Here is a 25262-nt window from a genome sequence, read left to right as displayed (position 1 = left end):
AATTGAGAGCGAGACAGGTGAGAATGGAGAGCGAGACAGGTGAGAATTGGAGAGCGAGGCAGGTGAGAATGGAGAGCGAGACAGGTGAGAATGTGAGAGCGAGACAGGTGAGAATGTGAGAGCGAGACAGGTGAGAATGTGAGAGCGAGACAGGTGAGAATGGAGAGCGAGGCAGGTGAGATTGGAGAGCGAGGCAGGTGAGAGTGGAGAGCGAGGCAGGTGAGAGTGGAGAGCGAGGCAGGTGAGAGTGGCGAGCGAGGCAGGTGAGAGTGGCGAGCGAGGCAGGTGAGAGTGGCGAGCGAGGCAGGTGAGAGTGGCGAGCGAGGCAGGTGAGAGTGGCGAGCGAGGCAGGTGAGAGTGGCGAGCGAGGCAGGTGAGAGTGGCGAGCGAGGCAGGTGAGAGAGTGAGAGTGACGCAGGTGAGAATAGTGTGGGAATGGTGAGAGTGTGGGAATAGAGTGGGAAAGGTGAGAGAGTGAGAATGGAGAGTGAGACAGGAGAGAATGTGACAGTATTCCCTGCTGCCCTAGCGCTCTGACATTTCATTCCTGCGAGATATCCAGTTTTAAGGTATCGTTGGCAATGTGAGCAAGGGATCTCAATGAAATAAGCAGTCAGCAGGATGGGTAAATGAGATGCCTAGATTCTAGTTGCTGCGGTAATTTTCTAGATGAGGGAGTGTTAGAATGTGAGACACCAGCTCACAGCTTGGAGTCGCTGTGTGAATGGATAAATAAGCCATGGATCAGCCAGTGAAAATGATAGCCACAGCCCAGTGAAGAATGAAACAAGTGAAATGTTGCACTGATCTTCGATCTTGACAGTCAAGTATAATTTACTGTCAGAAGGAAAGTAGCAGTTGTGGAATGAAGCTGGTCAGAATTGAGGGTGAGATTGAAGTAAAATCTAACCGTTCAGTATTGGGTCAATATTGAGCTCAATGTCTGTGCAGAGTTGCATCCCGATGTTTGTCTATTTGCTTACACGTGACCTGAAGGGAACTGGTGCTACCTTCAGGTACAGTGGATTATTTTACAATTAGATTATATTCATTCATGGGACATGGGCGTCATTTATTACCCATCCCTAGCTGCCCCTTGAGAAGGTGGTGGTGAGCTGCCTTCTTGAATCACTGCAGTCTACATGCTGTGGGTTGACCCACAATGCTGTGAGGGAGGGAATTCCAGGATTTTGACCCAGCGACTGCGAAGGAACGGCCGATATATTTCCAAATCAGGATGGTGAGTGACATGGAGAGGAACCTGGTCTTGCCATGTAACTGCTTCCCTTATCCTTCTAGATCGAAGTTGTCATGGGTTTGGAAAATGCTGTGTGAAGAACTTTGGTGAATTTCTGAATTTGGCCCAATTGTTCAGGTTGGCTTAATGGTGGTTAATTACCATCTGCTCCAATAGTAGCCCTAAATTGCCCCTTATGATGTGCAGGTTAGGTGGATGGGCCATGCTAAATTGCCCATTAGTGTCCAAAGGTGTGCAGGTTAGGTGGATTGGCCATGCTAAATTGCCCCCTAGTCTGCAAAGATGTGCAGGTTAGGTGGATTGGCCATGCTAAATTGCCCCTTAGTGTCCAAAGATGAACAGGTTGGGTGGATTGGCCATGCGAAATTGCCCCTTAGTGTCCAAAGATGTGCAAGTTGGGTGGTTGGCCTTGCTAAATTGCCCCTTAATGTCCAAAGATGTGCAAGTTGGGTGGTTGGCCGTGCTAAATTGCCCCTTAGTGTCCAAAGATGTGCAAGTTGGGTGGTTGGCCGTGCTAAATTGCCCCTTAGTGTCCAAAGATGTGTAGGTCAGGAAGATTGGCCATACTAAATTGCCCTTTAGTGTCCAAAGGTGTGTAGGTTAGGTGGATTAGATACGGGACAGAGCAGGGTAGTGGGGCTGGGTAATCTGCTCTGTCAGAGGGTTGGTGCAGATGCAATGGGCAGAATGGCCTCCTTGTAAAATGTAAGGATTCTATGAACTGAAGTTTATGGAAGGCAGTAGGTTAGAGACCGGCCTCCAGAGCATTGGAATTGGAAAACCTAAGATGTAACAAAGGAATGTGTAGCAGTAAATTAGTAAGGACAGGCAACAATATCTCCTCCATGGTCATCCTCAACACCGCTGTGTTCTCAGCCCCCTACTATACTCCTTGTTCACCTGTGACTGTTCAGCCAAATTCCCCTCCAATCTGATTTTCAAGTTTGCTGATGACACCACCGTAATGGGTCGGATCTCAAACAATGACTAGACAGAGTACGGGAATGAGAGAGAGAATCTGGTGAACTGGTGCAGCAACAATAATCTCTCCCGCAATGTCAACAAAATGAAAGAGATTGTCATGACCTTCAGGAAGCGTAAAGGAGAACAAACCCTGTCTACATCAATGGGGATGAAGGGGAAATGGTTGAGAGCTTAAAGTTTGTAGGTGTCCAGATCACCAACAACTTGTCCTGATCCCTCCACGCTGATGCTATATTTAAGAAAGCCCACTAAAACCTCTAATTTCTCAGGAGGCTAAGGGCGTTCAGCATGTCTGTTACAACTCTCACCAACTTGTACAGATGCACCATAGAAAACATTCTTTCTGGTTGTATCACAGTTTGTTATGGCTCCTGCTCTGCTCAAAACCACAAGAAACAATGAAGGGTCATCAACGAAGCCAAATCCATCACACAAACCAGCCTCCCATCCATTGACTCTGTCTACACTTCCCACTGGTTCAGAAAAGCAGCCAGCATAATTAAGGACCCCACACATCCCAGACATTTTCTCTTCCACCTTCTTCCATCAGGAAAAAGATTCAAAAATCTGAGGTCACGTACCAATTGATTCAAGAACAGCTTTTTCACTGCTGCTGTCAGACTTTTGAATGGTCCTACCTCGCAGTAAGTTGACCTTTCTCTACACCCTAGCTTTGGCTGTAACATTACATTCTGCACTCTCTCCTTTCCTTCTCTATGAACAGTATGCTTTGTCTGCACAGCCCACAAGAAACAATATTTTTTATTATATCCCAATACGTGACAATAATAAATCAAATTGGAAAGGAATGAAGTGGGCAAGTGTTAGAGGGATGGTTAGATGGCTTGGATGTTAGACCAGAATCTCAGCTCAGAGTTAAACCGGACACTGATCTTGTGAATGATCTGGTTCCGCCAGAGATTTTCTCCCACACCTCATGAATCTTGGAAAGTTCCAGCGAACACTTCTCCTCGGTTACAATAGACCATCCATCATTGACATTAGATTGAAACCTGTAAAGGACCCAGTCATTTGAAGCAAATAATATCCATTATATTTGGACACAATAATCAGCTAATGTGTCACTGAGAAATCATAGAATCCCTACAGTGCAGAAGAGGCCATTCAACCCATTGAGTCTGACAGAGTATCTTACCCAGGCCCCCCACCATCCCTGTAACGCCACACATTTCCAATGGCCAATCTACCTACCCTGCACATTTTTGGACACCAAGGGGCAATTTAGCATGGCCAATCCACCTAACCTACACATCTTTGGACACTAAGGGGCAATTTAGCATGGCCAATCCCCCTAACCTACACATCTTTGGACTGTGGGAGGACATTGGAATACCCAGAGAAGACCCATGCAGATATGGGGAGAATGTGTAGACTCTGCACAGTGACCCAAGCTGGGTCCCTGTCGCTGTGAGGCAGCAATACTAACCACTGTGCCACCATGCCACCCCTAAGTAGTACAGAAGGGGGGAGGCAATGGCCTAGTGGTATTATCGCTAGACTCTTCCAGATACTCGGTGAATGTTCTGAGGACCCAGGTTCGAATCCTGCCGCGGCAGATGGTGGAATTTGAATTGAATAAAAAAAAATCTGGAATTAAGAATCTACTGATGACCATGAAACCATTGTCGATTGTCGGAAAAACCCATCTGGGTCACTGATGTCTTTTAGAGAAAGAAATCTGCCGTCCTTACCGGTCTGGCCTACATGTGACTCCAGAGCCACAGCAACGTGGTTGACTCTCAACTGCCCTCCAAGGGCAACTAGGGATGGGCAATAAATGCTGGCCGAGCCAGTGACGCCCGTGTCCCACAAATGAATAACAATAAGAAAGTCTTGTGATGCATTGAGTAGCATCTCTACCTGTAAGGCAGGTTCAAATCTCACTTTGGGAGTAAATTGCCATATAAGGTTCATACAAAGCGTAGCCAGAAAGGTTAGTGATCAGCTTGTGAATCCTTCCAACATGTCTGCGTAGGTGCAGCTCCTTACTATGGGCACCCCGACAGCAATGGCAAACCATCGCAGTACCGTACTGACTATGGATCTACACATGCAAGTCCATGGTGCCCAACTTAGCACCTGAAGAGGGAGAAAAATGTGTCATATAATTGGTTTCTACTTTTTTTTATCTCCATGCCTGGGACACGGGCGTCACTGGCTGGGCCAGCATTTATTGCCCATCCCTAGTTGCCCTTGGAGGGCAGTTGAGAGTCAACCACATTGCTGTGGCTCTGGAGTCACATTTAGGTCAGACTGGGTAAGGACGGCAGATTTCCTTCCCTAAAGGGGACATTAGTGAACCAGATGGGTTTTTCCAACAATGGTTTCATGATCGTCAGTAGTTTCTTAATTTTTTATTGAATTCAAATTCCACCATGTGCTGTGGCAGGATTTGAACCCAGGTCCCCAGAACATTAGCTGAGTTTCTGGATTACTAGTCCAGTGATAATACCACTGTGCCACAGGCAGGTTCAATCGAGGCATTCAAGGGGGCTTGGATAATTACTTCAATAGAAAACACGATTTGATTTGATTTATTATTGTCACATGTATTAGTACACAGTGAAAAGTATTGTTTCTTGCGCGCTATACAAAGCATGCCATTCATAGAGAAGGAAAGGAGAGGGTGCAGAATGTAGTGTTACAGTCATAGCTAGGGTGTAGAGAAAGATCAGCTTAGTGCGAGGTAGGTCCATTCAAAAGTCTGACATTGGCAGGGAAGAAGCTGTTCTTGAATCAGTTGACCTCAGACTTTTGTATCTTTTTTCCCGACGGAGGAAGATGGATGAGAATTGCTGGAATTCTACCATCCCACCCACCACAGAATCGGAGCGGGCGAGGGGCAGACATTGAGAATGTCCATTGACCTTGGGCAGTCTTGGTTGAGTGAGACCAGAAAATCACGCCCAGTATGTCTGGGGTCCTTGGTTATGCTGGCTGCCTTTCCAAGGCAGCAGGAAGTGTAGACAGAGTCAGCGGACGGGAGGCTGAGTTTCTGGGTTAATAATCTGGTGATGATGCCACAGCGAGTGAGAATCTAATCCATGGGTTGAGTGGATTAATTTACAGAGTCAAATCGGAAGGAAGGTGTTGGAACTGTCACTGAAATTGACATTGATGTAATGGAACTAGAATAACGATTCCTGGGAGAGAAAGCAGGGGACTGACTTCTCCAAGCCTGCTGGAATCTCCAGCGGGGTTCAGAGTAGCTCCCCACTTTTGGGGAGCTGGCGGCCCGACCCCGCTGGAGTGAAGGGGTGGGAGCAATTGGGGTACCCTCAGGGGGGTCAGGCAGTGGAGGCGCCTAGGCATTGGGCATCCTGGAAGAGCCACCCCGTGCCCCTGGCACTGCCCAAGGGACAAAGTGCCCATGCAGGGTCAGTATTTAAATAGTACGTAAAATATTGTATAAATGCTAGCCCTGTCTCCCAGCCGATTCCCGATGCTGCCGGGAATCCGGGAGACACAAGCACGCGCGGATGCTTGCGGGAATCCTGCAAATCGGCCGAGGCACGATTCTCCCAGTTGTGATCTTCTGCGACTGAATTATCCTGTAGCAAACTGTCTGTATTAACCTGAGCCTCCTTGATGTGATGACAGGCGAAATGCTGTGAATCCCGTCTGAACTTTGAAACAAATCAATCTCTTCCCAGCTTGAAAGCCCTGATTCCCTGCAGCCTCTCTCAGCTGTGATAATAACCTGGCCACACAGTCAGAGAAAGCCGGGGACGCTGGTTTCATTACTCTACCCTCCACAGAGTCTCCCTGTCCTTTTCATCACCTCTCGGAGGGAGAGAAGGAGCCTAGTTGAGAGAGGCAAGATGGAGAAGCGATGTTGAGTTCAGCCCCTTTATTCACAGAGACGCAATTATCTCGCAGAAACTAGAGGGCACAGCTTTAGAACGTTTCACTTTCCGTGTTTGAATCGAGGATAAAAGGCCAGATACCGGGGGCTTAATAAGTGAACAGCGCTCCGCACGAGGAAAATATCGCAGATTGTAATACGCCCCAGACAAACCAGAAATCAGGTTTTTAAACTGGTTCACCAGTCTGTTAGTGTACAGTTGTCGCTGTGTGTGTGTGTGATGTTAGTGTACAGTTGTCGCTGTGTGTGTGTGACGTTAGTGTACAGTTGTCGCTCTGTGTGTGTGACGTTAGTGTACAGTTGTCGCTGTGTGTGTGTGATGTTAGTGATTAGTGTACAGTTGTCGCTGTGTGTGTGTGTGACATTAGTGTACAGTTGTCGCTGTATGTGTGTGACGTTAGTGATTAGTGTACAGTTGTCGCTGTATGTGTGTGACGTTAGTGATTAGTGTACAGTTGTCACTGTGTGTGTGTGACGTTAGTGTACAGTTGTCGCTGTGTGTGTGTGACGTTAGTGTACAGTTGTCGCTGTGTGTGTGTGATGTTAGTGATTAGTGTACAGTTGTCGCTGTGTGTGACGTTAGGGTACAGTTGTCGCTGTGTGTGTGTGTGTGTGTGTGACATTAGTGTACAGTTGTCGCTGTATGTGTGTGACGTTAGTGATTAGTGTACAGTTGTCGCTGTGTGTGACGTTAGTGTACAGTTGTCGCTGTGTGTGTGTGACGTTAGTGTACAGTTGTCGCTGTGTGTGTGTGATGTTAGTGATTAGTGTACAGTTGTCGCTGTGTGTGACGTTAGTGTACAGTTGTCGCTGTGTGTGTGTGACGTTAGTGTACAGTTGTCGCTGTATGTGTGTGACGTTAGTGATTAGTGTACAGTTGTCGCTGTGTGTGACATTAGTGTACAGTTGTCGCTGTGTGTGTGTGACGTTAGTGTACAGTTGTCGCTGTATGTGTGTGACGTTAGTGATTAGTGTACAGTTGTTACTGTGTGTGACGTTAGTGTACAGTTGTCACTGTGTGTGTCTGACGTCAGTGTACAGATGTCACTGTGTGTGTGACATTAGTGTACAGATGTCACTGTGTGTGTGACATTAGTGTACAGATGTCACTGTGTGTGTGACATTAGTGTACAGATGTCACTGTGTGTGTGACATTAGTGTACAGATGTCACTGTGTGTGTGACATTAGTGTACAGCTGTCGCTGAGTGTGTGACGTCAGTGTACAGCTGTCGCTGTGTGTGTGTGTGTGTGTGTGAGACGTCAGTGTGCAGTTGTCACTGTGTGTGTGACGTCAGTGTACAGCTGTCGCTGTTCGTGTGACGTCAGTGTACAGCTGTCGCTGTGCGTGTGACGTCAGTGTACAGCTGTCGCTGTGTGTGTGTGACGTCAGTGTACAGCTGTCGCTGTGTGTGTGTGACGTCAGTGTACAGCTGTCGCTGTGTGTGTGTGTGTGACATCAGTGTACAGCTGTCTGTGTGTGTGTGACGTCAGTGTACAGTTGTCGCTGTGTGTGTGTGACGTCAGTGTACAGTTGTCGCTGTGTGTGTGTGTGTGACATCAGTGTACAGCTGTCTGTGTGTGTGTGATGTCAGTGTACAGTTGTCGCTGTGTGTGTGTGATGTCAGTGTACAGTTGTCTCTGTGTGTGTGTGACGTCAGTGTACAGCTGTCGCTGTGTGTGTGTGTGTGACGTCTGTGTACAGCTGTCGCTGTGTGTGTGTGACGTCAGTGTACAGCTGTCGCTGTGTGTGTGTGACGTCAGTGTACAGCTGTCGCTGTGTGTGTGTGACGTCAGTGTACAGCTGTCGCTGTGTGTGTGTGACGTCAGTGTACAGCTGTCGCTGTGTGTGTGTGATGTCAGTGTACAGTTGTCGCTGTGTGTGTGTGTGACGTCAGTGTACAGTTGTCGCTGTGTGTGTGTGTGTGTGTGTGTGACGTCAGTGTACAGCTGTCACTGTGTGTGTGTGATGTCAGTGTACAGTTGTCGCTGCGTGTGTGTGACGTCAGTGTACAGTTGTCGCTGTGTGTGTGTGTGACGTCAGTGTACAGCTGTCGCTGTGTGTGTGTGACGTCAGTGTACAGCTGTCACTGTGTGTGTGACGTCAGTGTACAGTTGTCGCTGTGTGTGTGTGACGTCAGTGTACAGCTGTCGCTGTGTGTGTGTGACGTCAGTGTACAGCTGTCACTGTGTGTGTGTGATGTCAGTGTACAGTTGTCGCTGTGTGTGTGTGTGACATCAGTGTACAGTTGTCGCTGTGTGTGTGTGACGTCAGTGTACAGTTGTCGCTGTGTGTGTGTGTGTGACGTCAGTGTACAGCTGTCACTGTGTGTGTGTGATGTCAGTGTACAGTTGTCGCTGCGTGTGTGTGACGTCAGTGTACAGTTGTCGCTGCGTGTGTGTGACGTCAGTGTACAGCTGTCGCTGTGTGTGTGTGACGTCAGTGTACAGCTGTCGCTGTGTGTGTGTGACGTCAGTGTACAGCTGTCACTGTGTGTGTGACGTCAGTGTACAGCTGTCGCTGTGTGTGTGACGTCAGTGTACAGCTGTCGCTGTGTGTGTGTGACGTCAGTGTACAGCTGTCACTGTGTGTGTGACGTCAGTGTACAGCTGTCGCTGTGTGTGTGACGTCAGTGTACAGCTGTCGCTGTGTGTGTGTGACGTCAGTGTACAGCTGTCGCTGTGTGTGTGTGACGTCAGTGTACAGTTGTCGCTGTGTGTGTGTGTGACGTCAGTGTACAGCTGTCGCTGTGTGTGTGTGATGTCAGTGTACAGTTGTCGCTGTGTGTGTGTGTGACGTCAGTGTACAGCTGTCACTGTGTGTGTGTGATGTCAGTGTACAGTTGTCGCTGCGTGTGTGTGACGTCAGTGTACAGCTGTCGCTGTGTGTGTGTGTGACGTCAGTGTACAGTTGTCGCTGTGTGTGTGTGACGTCAGTGTACAGTTGTCGCTGTGTGTGTGTGTGACGTCAGTGTACAGTTGTCGCTGTGTGTGTGTGTGTGTGTGTGACGTCAGTGTACAGCTGTCACTGTGTGTGTGTGATGTCAGTGTACAGTTGTCGCTGCGTGTGTGTGACGTCAGTGTACAGTTGTCGCTGTGTGTGTGTGTGACGTCAGTGTACAGTTGTCGCTGCGTGTGTGTGACGTCAGTGTACAGCTGTCGCTGTGTGTGTGTGACGTCAGTGTACAGCTGTCGCTGTGTGTGTGTGACGTCAGTGTACAGTTGTCGCTGTGTGTGTGTGACGTCAGTGTACAGCTGTCGCTGTGTGTGTGACGTCAGTGTACAGCTGTCGCTGTGTGTGTGTGACGTCAGTGTACAGTTGTCGCTGTGTGTGTGTGTGACATCAGTGTACAGTTGTCGCTGTGTGTGTGTGTGTGACGTCAGTGTACAGCTGTCACTGTGTGTGTGTGATGTCAGTGTACAGTTGTCGCTGCGTGTGTGTGACGTCAGTGTACAGTTGTCGCTGTGTGTGTGTGTGACGTCAGTGTACAGCTGTCACTGTGTGTGTGTGACGTCAGTGTACAGTTGTCGCTGTGTGTGTGTGTGACGTCAGTGTACAGTTGTCGCTGTGTGTGTGTGACGTCAGTGTACAGCTGTCGCTGTGTGTGTGTGACGTCAGTGTACAGCTGTCGCTGTGTGTGTGTGACGTCAGTGTACAGCTGTCACTGTGTGTGTGTGACGTCAGTGTACAGCTGTCGCTGTGTGTGTGTGACGTCAGTGTACAGCTGTCGCTGTGTGTGTGTGACGTCAGTGTACAGTTGTCGCTGTGTGTGTGACGTCAGTGTACAGTTGTCGCAGTGTGTGTGTGTGTGACGTCAGTGTACAGTTGTCGCTGTGTGTGTGTGACGTCAGTGTACAGTTGTCGCTGTGTGTGTGTGACGTCAGTGTACAGCTGTCGCTGTGTGTGTGTGACGTCAGTGTACAGCTGTCGCTGTGTGTGTGTGTGACATCAGTGTACAGTTGTCGCTGTGTGTGTGTGTGTGACGTCAGTGTACAGCTGTCACTGTGTGTGTGTGATGTCAGTGTACAGTTGTCGCTGCGTGTGTGTGACGTCAGTGTACAGTTGTCGCTGTGTGTGTGTGTGACGTCAGTGTACAGCTGTCACTGTGTGTGTGTGACGTCAGTGTACAGTTGTCGCTGTGTGTGTGTGTGACGTCAGTGTACAGTTGTCGCTGTGTGTGTGTGACGTCAGTGTACAGCTGTCGCTGTGTGTGTGTGACGTCAGTGTACAGCTGTCGCTGTGTGTGTGTGACGTCAGTGTACAGCTGTCGCTGTGTGTGTGTGACGTCAGTGTACAGTTGTCGCTGTGTGTGTGACGTCAGTGTACAGTTGTCGCAGTGTGTGTGTGTGTGACGTCAGTGTACAGTTGTCGCTGTGTGTGTGTGACGTCAGTGTACAGTTGTCGCTGTGTGTGTGTGACGTCAGTGTACAGCTGTCGCTGTGTGTGTGTGACGTCAGTGTACAGCTGTCGCTGTGTGTGTGTGACGTCAGTGTACAGCTGTCGCTGTGTGTGTGTGACGTCAGTGTACAGCTGTCGCTGTGTGTGTGTGACGTCAGTGTACAGCTGTCGCTGTGTGTGTGTGACGTCAGTGTACAGTTGTCGCTGTGTGTGTGACGTCAGTGTACAGTTGTCGCAGTGTGTGTGTGACGTCAGTGTACAGCTGTCGCTGTGTGTGTGTGACGTCAGTGTACAGTTGTCGCAGTGTGTGTGTGTGTGACGTCAGTGTACAGTTGTCGCTGTGCGTGTGTGTGACGTCAGTGTACAGTTGTCGCTGTGCGTGTGTGTGCGTGATGTCAGTGTACAGTTTTCAATGTGTTCTAATTCTTGTCTTTACCTCTGGCCCCTCTTTTTAGATTTAAAGCCACAAAACCTCCTCTCTGAGATTACAGAAGGCCCTCGGACACTGCTGAATGGATTCAGAATGGTTCAGGAGCGAGGAGTCCGTGGATTGAGACTGAGTCAGGATGCGAATACAGTCCACTTCCCTGCCTCTCTCATCTTCAAAATCTGTAACTACTTCCCAGCTGAATTCTCCATCGTTGTCACACTGAAAGTAAATTACCTGCCATCAAAGGTACTGTCAAAGCCCAGTGTCACCAATGGGGTATAAATCAGATACCTTGGTGCAGACGACACTTGGAGTGCTAAGTCCCTTTACTTTCCTCTCCCTATTCCAAAACGGACAAGATGACATCAGACCAGGAGATGCCAAAGGAAAACTAGGCCATTCAGCCCATTGAGTCTGCACCTCCGTTCACTGAGATCACGACTGATCTAATGTGATAATTCTCAACTCCACTTTCCCACCTTGATCCCCATAACCCTCGATTGCCTTAAACATTTGATTTGGTTTATTATTGTCACATGTATACAGTGAAAAGTATTGTTTCTGCGCGCTCTGCAGACAAAGCATACCGTTCATAGAGAAGGGAAGAAGAGGGTGCAGAATGTAGTGGTACAGTCATAGCTAGGGTGTAGAGAAAGATAAACTTAGTGCAATGTAGGTCCATTCAAAAGTGACGGCAGCAGGGAAGAAGCTGTTCTTGAGTCGGCTGGTATGTGACCTGTGTATCTTTTTCCCTGATGGAAGAAGGTGGAAGAGAGAATATCCGGGGTGCGCACGGTCCTTAATTATGCTGGCTGCTTTTCTGAGGCAGCGGGAAATGTAGAGAGAGTCAATGGATGGGAGGCTGGTTTGTGTGATGGACTGGGCTACATTCATGACCTTTTGTAGTTTTTTGCAGTCTTGGGCAGAGCAGGAGCCATACCGAGCTGTGATACAACCAGAAAGGATGTTTTCTATGGTGCATCTGTAAAAGTTGGTGAGAGCCATAGCAGATATGCCAAATTTCCTTCATCTTCCAAGAAAGTAGAGGCATTGGTGGGTTTTCTTAATTATAGCGTCAGCATGGAGGGACCAGGTGATCTGGAACCTAAAAACTTGAAGCTCTCGACCCGTTCTAATTTGTCCAGATTGATGTATCATAGAATCATAGAACCCTACAATGCAGAAAGAGGCCCTTCGGCCCATCGAGTCTGCACCGAACACAATCCCACCCAGGCCCTACCCCCATATGTTATACCCACTAATCCCTCTAACCTACACATCCCTGGACACTAAGGGGCAATTTCTTAGCATGGCCAATCAACCTAACCCACACATCTTTGGACTGTGGGAGGAAACTGGAGTACCAGGAGGAAACCCACGCAGACACGAGGAGAATGTGCAAACTCCACACAGACAGTGATCCGAGCCGGGAATTGTAGACAGGGTTTGTTCTCCACTGCGCTTCCTGAAGTTGATGACTATTTCCTCCTCTATGAATGGTATGCTTTGTCTGTATTGCTGGCAAGAAACAATACTTCTCATTGTATGTTAATACAAGTGACAATAATAAACTAAATCAGAATCAATACTCCAGGTGTGGCCTCACTAACGCTCTGTACAATTGCAGTAAACTATCCCTTTCCCTATATTCTCGCTGTGAAATTCGATGAGATAGGTCTATCAGTAAAGGCCTCGTCTCACTGAGCTGTTTTGTTTTACAGAAGAATGAATACATCTTCACCCTGCTCCAGGAGAACTCAAACCAGCTGCTGGTAGGCCTGAGGATCTCATCTGACAAGCTGCACTTTGAGTTCTCCCCTGCCAGTCCACCCGACAGTCACAGGAAGCGGGTCACTTTCCGCCACCTCTATCTGGCTGACCGGCGCTGGCACACCTTGTCACTGGCCGTAACCACCAACATCGTGTCTCTCACCGTGGACTGCTGCCCCCCGATAGACGTGTGAGTAATTCTCAACCCCTGCCCCACGGTAGCCTGAGTGGTCACAAGGATCCATCGGGAATTCCATTGATTCCAAGTGGGAGGAAAATCAGATTTTTTTTTAAGGGTTAAATTACTTAGATTAGCGAAACTGGGATAGTTCTCCTTAATTAAAGCAGAGACAGATATGGACAAAAGATTATGGTTATGACTCATCTTTCATTCTCTCCCCCTGCAGTATAAATATCTCTTACTTTCGATGCCTTTTAGCTTTGACAAAAGGTCACCCAGACTCAAAACGTCAGCTCTTTTCTCTCCTTCCAGATGCTGCCCAGACCTGCTGAGATTTTCCAGCATTTTCTCTTTTGGTTTCAGATTCCAGCATCTGTAGTAATTTGCTTTTATCCTATTTAAAATCATGAAAGTACATCACAAGGAATGGGTTCCAGTGTTTGTTTATTTATTAGTGTGACAAGTAAGGCTTACATTAACACTGCAATGAAGGTACTGTGAAAATCCCTTAGTCGCCACACTCTGGCGTCTGTTTGGGTACACTGAGGGAGAATTTAGCACGGCCAATGCACCCTAACCAGCATGTCTTTCAGACTGTGGGAGAAAACCTGGGTCCCTGGGGCTGTGAGGCAGCACTGCTAACCACTGCCACTTTTTCTGTAACAAAAAATAACATTCAAAACTAATAGCTCACCTCTTTTGCAGTTTGCCAGTTGGCTTAACCTGTGCCATCTGGTTACGCATTCACCTGGCATGGTGGTACAGTGGTTAGCGCTGCTGCCTCTTAGTGCCAGGGACCAGGGTTCGATTCCTGGCTCGGGTCGCTGTCTGTGTGGAATCTGCAATTCCCCCCTGTCTGCGTGGGTTTCCTCAGGGTGCTCCGGTTTCCTCCCACACTCCAAAGATGTGTGGGTTAGGTGCATTGACCATGTTAAATATGCAGGGTTATGGGGATAGGGTGGGGTTGAGGAACTTGACCCTAGGTAAGATGCCCTTTTGGCGAGTCAGTGCAGACTCAATGGGCTGAATGGCCTCCTCCTGCACTGTAGGGATTCCATGATTTCCGCCAATGCTGCTTTTGCTTGGAAATTGAAAGTGTCATTCTTCAGATTTCTGTGATCCACTGTGGGAGAGCTGGGCACCAGATGCAGACATTGCCTTGGACAGAAGAAATCTAACAGAAGATTTGATCGAGAAGTTCAAAATCATGAGGGGGCTGGACAGAGTAGAGAGGGAGAAACTGTTCCCGCTTGTAAAAGGATCGAGATCAAGAGGGCACAGATTGAAAGTGATTTACAAAGGAGTTTTTTTTGATTCATTCATGGGATGTGGGTGTCACTGGCTGTGTCCATCCCTAATTGCCCCTTGAACTGAGTGTCTCACTCAACTATTTCAGAGGGCAGTTGAGAGTCAACCACATTGCTCTGGAGTCACATGTAGGCCAGACCAGGTAAGGACAGCAGATTTCCTTCCCTAAAGGACATTAGTGAACCAGATGGATTTTTCCAACAATGGTTTCATGGTGATCAGCAGACTTTTAATTTTTATTACATGCAAAGTTCACTATCTGCTGTGGTGGGGTTTGAACCCAGGTCCCCAGAGCATTACCCTGGGTCTCTAGATTACTAGTCCAGTGACAATCCTACTGCACCACAGTGTGGTGGAGACAGGCTCAGTCGAGGCATTCAAGGAGGCATTGGATGATTACTTGAATAGAAAAAAAATGTGCAAGGGAATGGCTCTAAGTCTCATTTGGAGATACAGTGCAGACATGATGGGCCAAATGGCCTCCTTCTGTATCATAACACATTCTGTGATTTCCAGCTGTTGAAGTCAAGCTGTCGTGAAATGAGATCTCGCTGTGCTGAGTCCTTGCCTTCCCAATGAATCCACTGCACTATCAAGCCCGCTGTGTCGCTAGCAGGCAACTGTCACCATTCCAATATTGAGACCGAGGCAGTGTATACAAGACAGTTTTAGCAGTACTGTGATACTTACTGAGCTGCAGAAACTCTGTGCTGAAGATTTCATGCTGCAAATGGATCTCAAAAATCTTCCCCCAAGCAACAGCGGACAAATTTAATTCAATCTTAGTTCCTGCTTTATATTGGCAATCTAACTGGGTGAACAATAGCTCTCTGGAATGTCGCTCCAGTTTGCTCATTTGCCCTCTCTCTCTCTCCTCTCTTTCTCTCCTCTCTCTCTCTCTCTCTCCTCTCTTTCTCTCCTCTGTCTCCTCTCCTCTCTCTCACTCTCTGACATTTTCTCTCCCTCTGACGCTCTTTCTGTGTATTTCTCCCTCTCTCTCTATCACTCTCTCTGTCTCTCTCACTGTCTGTCTCACTCTCTCTCTGTGTCTGCCACTCTCTTTGTCTCTTTCTCTCTTTGTCTGTCGCGCTCTGTGTGTGTGTCTCTCTCTCCTCCTCTCGCTCTCTGTCTCTCTCTCTCTCACTGTCTGTAGCTCTCTCTCTCTGTCTGTCACTCTCCCTGTCACTCTGTGTGTGTGTGTCTCTCTCTCTCCTTCTCCTCTCACTCTCTGTCTCTCTCACTGTCTGTAGCTCTCTCTGTGTATCTCTCTCTCTCTGTCTGTCACTCTCTCTGTTGCTCTGTGTGTGTGTCTCTCTCTCCTTCTCCTCTCACTCTCTGTCTCTCTCTCTCTCTCACTGTCTGTCACTCTCTCTCTGTGTATCTCTCTCTCTGTCTGTCTCTCTCTCTGTCTGTTGCTCTCTGTGTGTGTGTCTCTCTCTCCTCCTCTCGCTCTCTGTCTCTCTCTCTCTCACTGTCTGTCGCTTTCTGTGTGTGTGTGTGTGTGTGTGTGTGTGTGTGTGTGTGTGTGTGTCTCTCTCTCTCTGTCTGTCACTCTCTCTGTCTCTCTCTTTCTCTCTGTCTGTCGCTCTGTGTGTGTGTGTCTGTCTCTCTTTCTCCTCTCGCTCTCTGTCTCTCTCTCTCTGTCTGTCGCTCTCTCTCTCTCTCTATCAGTTGCTCTGTGTGTGTCTCTCTCTCTCTCTCTCTCTCTCTCTCACTCTCTTTCTCTCTGGGGACATACGTGTACCTGTTTGCTCTCCCTTTCTCTCTCTCTTGAGACATTACAAAGTGTTTTTAGTCATGTCTAAGCTGGCTCTGTATTCCTGCAGGTTTCTGGACATCCCATTCCCTGAACATTTAAACACAGCGAGCTCTCGGTTCTACATTGGGAGCAGGAAGCGGCGGAAAGGACTCTTTACAGTAAGTGTCTGGGGAGGAATATACACTCCAAGCTCAAAGTGAGTAAAATCTTTCCGACAGAGAATTACACAGAACCGATAAAAAAGAAATGTTTTAATTCAGAAATAAAACAGGGGCTGTATTGACGAATGAGGAATTTAATTTCAGTTCCAATCAAGGGAGTGTTAACAGGGTGGGGGGGGAGGGGGGAGTTGTCTTTATTCTTTACAGATGTTGTCTGATGTTTCCAATTCTCTGTTTTTCAGTCTGACTTTGAGCTGGTTAATAAATTTCTGATCCCTCTCAAAGACTTGTATTACAGAAGAGAGAGAGGGTTAAAGTTTATTTATTAGTGTCACAAGTAGGCTTATTTTAACACTGCCAAATTCTCCCTCAGTGTACCCGAACAGGCGCCGGAGTGTGGCAACTTGGGGATTTTCACAGTAACTTCATTGCAGCATTAACGTAAGCCTACTTGTGACACTAATAAATAAACTTTAACTATGGCCCTCCAGCTATCAGAGGGTGGCACAGTGAGTAGCGCTGCTGCCTCATGGCTCCAAGGACCTGGAGCTGATTCGATGCACATAATCAGGCCTTAAACCTGTGAACAAGAGATGAAATTTGAAATCATAGTCTGTTTCTGACCTTGAATTTCAACACTATTCATGACATACCCTTGCCCAGCCCCTCCCTTTGGGATCTTCCTACATTAATTCCTGGCTTGGGTCACTGTCTGTGTGGAGTTTGCACATTCTCCCCGTGTCTGCATGGGTTTCCTCCGGGTGCCCCAGTTTCCTCCCACAATCTGAAAGACATGCTGGTTAGGGTGCATTGGCCATGCTAAATTCTCCCTCAGTGTCCCTGAACAGGCGCCAGAGTAGGGGATTTTCACAGTAACTTCATTGCAATGTTAATGTAAGCCTACTTGTGGCACTAATAAATAAACTTTATCTTGTCTCCAAGGGAAAAGCTTGGTGAAAATCCCAAAGGGGGAGTGTTCCCCCACCCTGGGGGACGAGCTTTGGACTCCCAACCCCTGTTTCCCTGCCCCCTGAGGGAAGATCCATCCCACGATTGGACACAGAACTTGACTCAAGATAAAAACAAAATACCTTTGGGAAGGACATTTCATTTGCATTCCCATTTGGTTTAATTAGAGCATGCGGAGGAAACCCACGCAGACATAGGGAGAACGTGCAGGCTCCACACAGACAGCGACCCGAGCCAGGAATTGAACCCAGGTCCCTGGCGTTGTGAGGCAGCAGTGCTAATCACTGTGCCACCCTATAAGGTCAAAGGAAAGCAGATACATGGAAACACCATTACCTGGAATTCCTCTAGGTCACCCACAATCCTGACTTTGGAAACATATTGGCTATTCTGTCACTGGATCAAACTTCCTCCTAGCAGCACAGTGGGTGTACCTACACTGCTCAGGAAGGCAGCTCACCACCACCTTCTCAAGGGGCAACCAGAGATGGGCAATAAATGCTGGCCTAGACAGCAGGATTCATACCCCAAGTAAGATTCGGGACAGTTATTCTTCTTAATGAAAGTGTCACAAAAATCAGGGGGCAGGAAGCAAGGAATGTTCCAGGTTTATCACTGCCTGGGAAAGTGCAGGCTCGGTGGGAAGGGAAGGTGAGTAAATCCATGGGCCAGGACAAACAAGGAACCTAAAAACTGCCCCGTCTGTTGTGCTGCAGGGGTTACTGAGACAGCTGGTGCTGCTACCGGGATCGGACGCCACTCGAAGAATCTGCCCCCATCCCAATCCCCAATTAGCAGCTCTCTCCATCCCAAAGCTGCTGACGGAGATCCCGTTAAAACCAACCGACGTCGCGAAACATCCATACGGTAAGCAAGCGATTAATCTCAGTATGCTCCTGTACGAGAGTGGTTTTCTTTCAAAATTCGTACCTGGTAAAATTCTTCTTGTGTTTTGCCCTCTAAAAGACTCTGGGCAGTATTTTCTTGCCCTGCCTGCAAGACAGAACAGTTTTGGGGTTCCCATACCTAAGGAAGGATGTGTTGGCCTTGGAGGGAGTGAAGAGGAGGTTCACAAGAATGATCTCTGGAATGAGGAGCTTGTCGTATGAGGAACGGTTGAAGACTCTGGGTCTGTACTCGCTGGAGTTTAGAAGGATGTGGGGCGGATTTAATTGAATACTAAGAGGTTTAGATATAGTGGACATGGAGAGGATGTTTCTACTAATGGGAGAGACTAGAACTCAGGGCGAAGGGACGCTCCTTTGAAACTGAGTTGAGGAGGAATTTCTTCAGCCAGAGGGTGGTGAATCTGTGGAATTCATTGCCACAGAAGATTGTGGAGGCCAGCTCATTGAGTGTCTTGAAGACAGAGATAAAGAACTTCTTGATCAATAAGGGGATCAGGGGTTATGGGGAGAAGGCAGGAGAATGGGGATGAGCATCATACCAGCCACATAATGGCATGATGGTTAGCGCTGCTGCCTCGCAGCACCAAGGACCCAGGTTCGATTCCCAGTTTGGGTCACTGTCTGTGTGGAGTTTGCACATTCTCCCCGTGTCTGCGTGGGTTTCCTCCGGGTGCTCTGGTTTCCTCCCACAGTCAAAAGATGTGTGGGTTAGGTGGATTGGCCACGCTAAATTGTGTCAGGGGGTCTAGTTAGGATAAATGCATGGGTTTATGGGGATAGTACCTGGGTGGGATTGTGGTCAGTGCAGACTCGATGGGCCGAATGGCCTCCATCTGCACTGTAGGGTTTTATGATTGAATGGCGGAGCAGACCCGTGGGCCGTATGGCTAATTCTGCTCCTACATCTTATGATCTTATTTCCTAGTTGTTGAAGTGACCTCCCCTCCCTGGCAGCAGGTTCCCTGGCAGTTGGATGGGCGAGCAGCACAAAATGCTGTAGACTTTGGTGGGACTGGAAGATGCATGGTGGGAGGAGCTGGAAAACTCAGCCAAAGAACTTTCCCTGGTGCCAAGTGTTGGTTACAGTTGGTTAGGTCCGAAGGCACCTTTGTAGGCTTACGTGGACTATGAGTCTTTATTGGCTTTTAGAAGCATTTACAAATCTACAAGGGCAAGGAGCGAGGGTCTGTTGGCATTGATATCTATGTCAGGCCCAACCTGCTCAACCTTTCTTCACAGGATCAGCCCCTCATCCCAGGAGTGAGTCAAATGAACCTTCTCTGAACCCCTTCAAATGCAATTATATCCTTTCTCAAGTAAGGAGACCAAAACAGTACATAGTACTCCAGATGTGGCTTCAACAAGGTGTTGTACAGCTGCAGTAAAGCTTCCCTGTTTTTATATTCCATTCCCTCTGCGGTAAACACCAACATTCCATTTGCCTTCCTAACCACTTGCAGTACCTGCACTCCAACTTTGTGATCCATGTACCGGCACGCCCAGATCCCTCTGTACCTCAAAGTTCTGCAATCCTTCTCCATTTAAATACCGTACTGCTTTTCTATTCTTCTTGCCAAGTTGGTAAAGTTCACATTTTCTCACATTATACTCCATCTGCCAAATTTATGTCCACTCACTTAACACGTTTGTGCCCCTTTGCAATGGGTAGCACAGTGGCAAGAATTGCTGCCTCATGGCGCCAGGAACCCAGGTTCGATTCCTGGCTTCATAGATTCATAGAATCTCTACAGTGCAGAAGGAGGCCATTCGGCCCATTGAGTCAACACCAACCACAATTCCACCCAGGCCCTATTCCCGTAACCCCACATATTTACCCTGCTAAGCCCCCTGATATTAAGATCAATTTAGCACGGCCAATCAACCTAACCTATGTATCTTTGGCATGTGGGAGGAAACCAGAGCACCCGGAGGAAACCCACAGGGAGAAAGTGCAAACTCTACACAGACAGTGACCCAAGCCAGGAATCGAACCTGGGACCCTGGATCTGTGAGGCAGCAGCGCTAACCACTGTGCCACTGTGCCGCCCAAAGAAACATGAAAACCTACCATATCTGCAGCCCTGTCTTTTAAACCCCAGAATGTTTGCCGCCTGGTCCTGGGGACTTGTCAGCCTTTAGGTCTAATAGTCTTCCCAGCAACCGTTCCCTGCAGTAGGTGATTGTTTTAAGCACCTCTCTTCCTCCCAGTCACCTCATAGTTTTCGTCCATTGGGAAGTTCTATTTCAGTTTTCCCGGTTTTGCAGTGTTTTATTTCTATCTTGCTATAACAATGTTGGGTGGATCTACCACAGGTATTTGGACGAGGAACTTTCTATTTGACATATGCTGTCTTAATGCTGTTTGACTGCCTTTGGCAGCAGCCCCCTCAGAGCATGTTTCCCTGGGCAGGGAACAGGATATTCTGGGTTTTCCAGGTCTTCGGCCTCCATCAATCTTGCTCCACAAATCTGTCAGGAAACCTGAAAATGTGAGACTGGAGTGAGCCGTTTCCCCCCGAGGGCAGTTCCTTTCCACCCACATAACAATGGCACATTGCCACAAGGACCCACCCTGACACTAACTTACCTTTCTGTCACCTGCCCTGAAACCAGCGTAAATCTTTTAAAATAACATTCTTTCATGGGGTGTGGAGCATTGCAACCTGGGCCAGCATTTATTGCCCATCCCTAATTACCCTTGAACTCAGTGGCTCGTTCAGAGGACAGTTGAGAGTCAACCACATTGCTGTGGCTCTGGAGTCACGTGTAGGCCAGATCGGGTAAGGATGGCAGATTTCCTTCCCCAAAGGACATTAGTGAACCAGATGGGTTTTTAAGCTTGCTTATTAGTGTTACAAGTAGGCCTGCATTAACATTGCAATGAAGTTACTGTGAAAACCGCCTAGTCGCCACACTCTGGCACCTGTTCGGGTTCACTGAGAGAGAATTTAGCATGGCCAATGCATCCTCAGCAGAACTAGGGGGCATGGCCTCAAAATAAGGGGGAGCAGATTTAGGACTGAGTTGAGGAGTAACTTCTTCACCCAAAGGGTTGCGAATGCATGGAATTCCCTGCTCAGTGTTGATAGATTTTTTGAACAGTGAAGGAATTAAGGGTTCTGGTGAGCGGGTGACTAAGTGGAGCTGAGTCCACGAAAAGATCAGCCATGATCTTATTGAATGGCAGAGCAGGCTCGAGAAGCCAGGTGGCCTACCCCTGCTCCTAATTCTGATTCTTATGGACTGTGGGGGGAAACCCATGCAGACACGGGGAGAACATGCAGACTCCGCACAGATAGTGATCAAGCCGGGAATCGAACCCGAGTCGCTGGTGCTGTGAGGTAGCAGTGCTAACCATGTGCCACCATCACTAATGGTCTTTGTGTAGGTCAGGCCAGATAAGGACAGCAGATTTCCTTCCCTAAAGGGACATTAGTGAATGAGTTAGGTTTTTACAACAATGGTTTATGGTCATCTTTTATTGGATTTTTACTTGCAGAAATTTAATTGAATTAAAATTCCACCTTCTTCCATGGTGGGATTTGAACTTGGGTCCCCTGAGCATGACCCTGGATTGCTAGTCTAGTGATAATACCATTACGCCACCACTTCCCCTAGTCATTTGATAATGCTCCTGTGAAGCACTTTGGATCATTTATACCCTGAAGACACCAGATAAGCTCTGGTTGGCTGAGACATGTATTTAACACATGAAAGTATTACTCTAAGAATGGTTATTGGTATTATGGGCAGGATTTTCCAGCCCTGACGCTGACAGGCTTGGTGAGAAGGATGGGAACATTTGGAAAGCCATCAAAAGTCAACCACTCTCCAGATTTTCCAGTCCCGCCTGTGATGGCACCCACAAGTGTTGGGACTGGAGAATCCTGCCGTCTATTAGACAGAGGTGTTATTATAGGCAGACACTAGAATAACATGATTAATACTTAATGGCCTCATTATAAAACAATATTGGAATTATTCACTCATGGGACATGGGCGTCACTGGCTGGGCCAGCATTTATTGCCCATCCCTAATTACCTGAGGGCAGTTGAGAGTTAACCACTTTGCTGTGGCTCTGAGTCTCACACGTAGTCCAGACTAGGTAAGGACTGCAAATTTCCTTCCCTAAAGGAACCAGAATGTGCTTTTCCGACAATGGTTTTGTGGTCATCCAGATCCCAGTTGACTCTGGAAGCTCCATGGAATACAGACCCTGACTATTTTGTGTCCAAAGCTGTTACCAGGACTGGAGGGTTAGAATTACAAGGAGAGGCTGGATAGGCTGGGACTTTTTTCCCTGGGATGTAGGGGGATGAAGATTGACCTTATAGGGGCTTATAAAATCATGAGGGGCATAGACAGCCTAGATCTTTTCGCTGTGGGGGGGAGTAGAAGGAGTAGCTTTAAGGTGAGAGGGGAAAGGTGACCCAAGGGGGGTACAATTACAAAGAGACACTTGGACACGTACATGGATGGGAAAGGTTTAGAGGGAAAAGGGACCAGTTCAGTTTAGGAAACCTGGTCAGCATGGATGAGGTGGGTTGAAGGGCTTGTTTCTGTGCTGTATATCTCTAGGAATATTAAAAAAAAAGCAGGAAATGAGGTGAAGGGGGGAAAAAGATGCAAAAAAAGGCAAAATTATTGGCTCTTTACTTGAATACACGCACCTCCTTTGAAGAACGGCACCTCTCACAATGTCGGAGTGTCAAGCCTCCATTTTGTGTGCTGGAGTGGTGACTCGGAGCTGAAAGGGTTCCTCCCTGAGGGTTTCTATGATTCCGCAGTGTTATGGTTTGCACTTTGCTACGTTTATGGTGGTCTATAAATGGAAGTTGCCGCCTAAAACATTCCAGGTAAAGAGCAGTCACTCTGAGTGTGAGGTGGGACGGTGGTGAACACCCAGGGAATGTGACTCACTGCCTCCAGGTAACCAGGCACCAAAGTGTGAATCATCTTGGCTTCTTTCCCCGTGGACTTACCCAGTTGGCTCCCAGCTCAACAACACCTCAATTTTTAGGTTCTCCACCTTCTCTTCAAATTCCTCCTGGCTGCTTCCCTTCCTGTCACCTCAATGGTATGCCACACATTTGCAGTGTGTGCTCTTTTCACCCATTCCGACTTCTTGTGTGTCCTTATTTTTAATTGTTCCACCATAAAGGACGGCACAGTGGGTTAGAACCGCTGCCTCACAGCTCCAGGGACCCGGGTTCGATTCCTGCTTCAGGTCACCTACTGTGTGAAGTCTGCACATTCTCCTCGTGTCTGCGTGGGTTCCCTCCGGGTGCTCCGGTTTCCTCCCAGAGGCCAAAGATGTGCAGGTTAGGTGGATGGGTCGTGCTAAGTTGCCCTTTAGTCTCAGGGGGACTATGCATGGTAAATGCATGGGGTCATGCGAATAGAGCCTGGCTGGGATTGTGTTCGGTGCAGACTTGACGGGCTTTCTGCACTGTAGGATTCTATGATTCTATTGGCCTTCAGCTACCTGGAACCAACACTCCAAACTCCCCTCCCGAGCTTGCAGATACAGCAGATAATAAAGAAAGCACATGGAATGTTGGCATTTATAGCTAAAGGAATAGAATATAAAGGTAAGGAAGTATTGTTGCAACTATACAAGGCATTGGTGAGGCCGCACCTGGAGTATTGTGCACAGTTTTGGTCCCCTTATTTGAGGAAAGATGGAGTGACATGGGGGCAGTTCAGAGGAGGTTCACTAGATTGATTCCAGAGATGGGAGGTTTGTCGTATGAAGAGAGATTGAACAGTTTAGGTCTCTATTCTGTGGAATTCAGAAGAATGAGGGGAGATCAAATTGAGGTCTACAAGATGATAAAAGGTATGGATAAAGTAGACGTGGAGCGGATGCTTCCTCTTGTGGGACATTCTAGGACGAGAGGTCACAGTCTTAGGATAAGGGGCAGCAAATTTAAAACAGAGTTGAGGAGAAACTACTTCTCCCAAAGGAGAATCTGTGGAATTCGCTCCCCCAAAGTGCGGTGGATGCCGGGACAGTGAGTAAATTTAAGGAGGAGTTAGACAGATTTTTAATTGGTAATGGGTTGAAGGGTTATGGGGAGAAGGCAGGAAAATGGGGATGAGGAGCACATCAGTCATGATCGAATGGCGGAGCGGACTCGATGGATCGAATGGCCTAATTCTGCTCCTATATCTTATGAACTTATGTCGTTATGATAAAGCACAAAGATGGCTATGCTTGTTGAGGATCAATTATCTTATTTCCAGGACGTGGCTACAGGAATTCCTCAGATTAGTGTCCGAGGCTCTGACCATATTCAGCCACCTCATCAGTGACCTTCCTAAAGAAAACACCATTGGCCACTGCGGACTGGACAATCCCAGCCGCCGGCCAATGGTGAGCCGCCTCCGCAACTGGAAGACGCATTGAGTCTGAAAATATTCCTCACAAACACTTCAGTCGGAATCTTATCACCCATTCCCACCGGCGGGATTTTCCCATCCCACTGCAGTGGACGGAGATTTGGCTGGTTTTCAGATTCTCCGACCTCGCTGCAGCGAGAGTGTGGCATGAACAGCCGGTAAGATGGCGCCCTTAGTGGCAATTTCCCGTGTCCCTGTCACCGTCTGGAGGTTATTGTTGACGGGGATATGTGAATGTCGACCAGGGTGGTCAGTGAAGTTGCCCACTCTATCAGTTACCCCCCTTCCACTGTGTTCTCCATTTTGATGGTTCGCAGCCTATCATTTCCTCAGGAGGAACTCTTCAAACGTAGACAATAAAAATACAACAAAACTTACTCCAACTTATCAATCAAAGAAAGGGTTAAATAAAGAAACTTCATTACTTAAAACTTGAGGCGTCACCCTGGGCCAATCCCACAACTCCCAACAGGTTCTTATTTATAGTGAGTCAGCTGACCATCACATCATTCTGTCATTGGTTCCATGGTTTACTGGGTCAGCTGACCCTTATAGCTTGATATCATTGGTCACATTGCATCTGATACAATGTTGTCACTGGTTACATTCTAATAGTTGTAAGGATGCAAATGTTGTTCATTACCTCTTGTGTTGAATCCAGAAACTGAGGTGAAGGTGACAGTCGGTAGCCACCCATCCTGCACCGAGACTGAAACTAGCCGCCTCTGGTTTGACGTCATCAATAAAGGCCTTTTTATCTGTGATGGCAAGACGTGGGTGTCAATCCTACAAGGTAAGGCAGAAATCAAGATGAACGCTTTTCACTGTATGAATCATGGAATCATACC

General features: G+C 47.9%; 1 protein-coding gene across 1 annotated transcript in view; it reads left to right on the top strand.

Moving 5' to 3' along the window:
• LOC145349666 (thrombospondin-type laminin G domain and EAR repeat-containing protein-like) overlaps nucleotides 1-25262 on the top strand; it is a 56334-nt gene that overhangs the window by 1432 nt on the left and 29640 nt on the right. The window contains exons 2-6 of the mRNA XM_080198192.1: nucleotides 10981-11201; nucleotides 12677-12915; nucleotides 16041-16131; nucleotides 17820-17970; nucleotides 25076-25207. Coding sequence (XP_080054318.1) covers nucleotides 10981-11201; nucleotides 12677-12915; nucleotides 16041-16131; nucleotides 17820-17970; nucleotides 25076-25207 — 834 coding nt within the window. The remainder of the gene's footprint in view (nucleotides 1-10980; nucleotides 11202-12676; nucleotides 12916-16040; nucleotides 16132-17819; nucleotides 17971-25075; nucleotides 25208-25262) is intronic.

Source organism: Carcharhinus amblyrhynchos, chromosome 11, assembly GCF_965287045.1.
Source record: "Carcharhinus amblyrhynchos chromosome 11, sCarAmb.v2.hapA, whole genome shotgun sequence".
NCBI classification, from domain to species: domain Eukaryota; kingdom Metazoa; phylum Chordata; class Chondrichthyes; order Carcharhiniformes; family Carcharhinidae; genus Carcharhinus; species Carcharhinus amblyrhynchos.
This window is presented reverse-complemented; position numbering and strand designations above follow the sequence as displayed.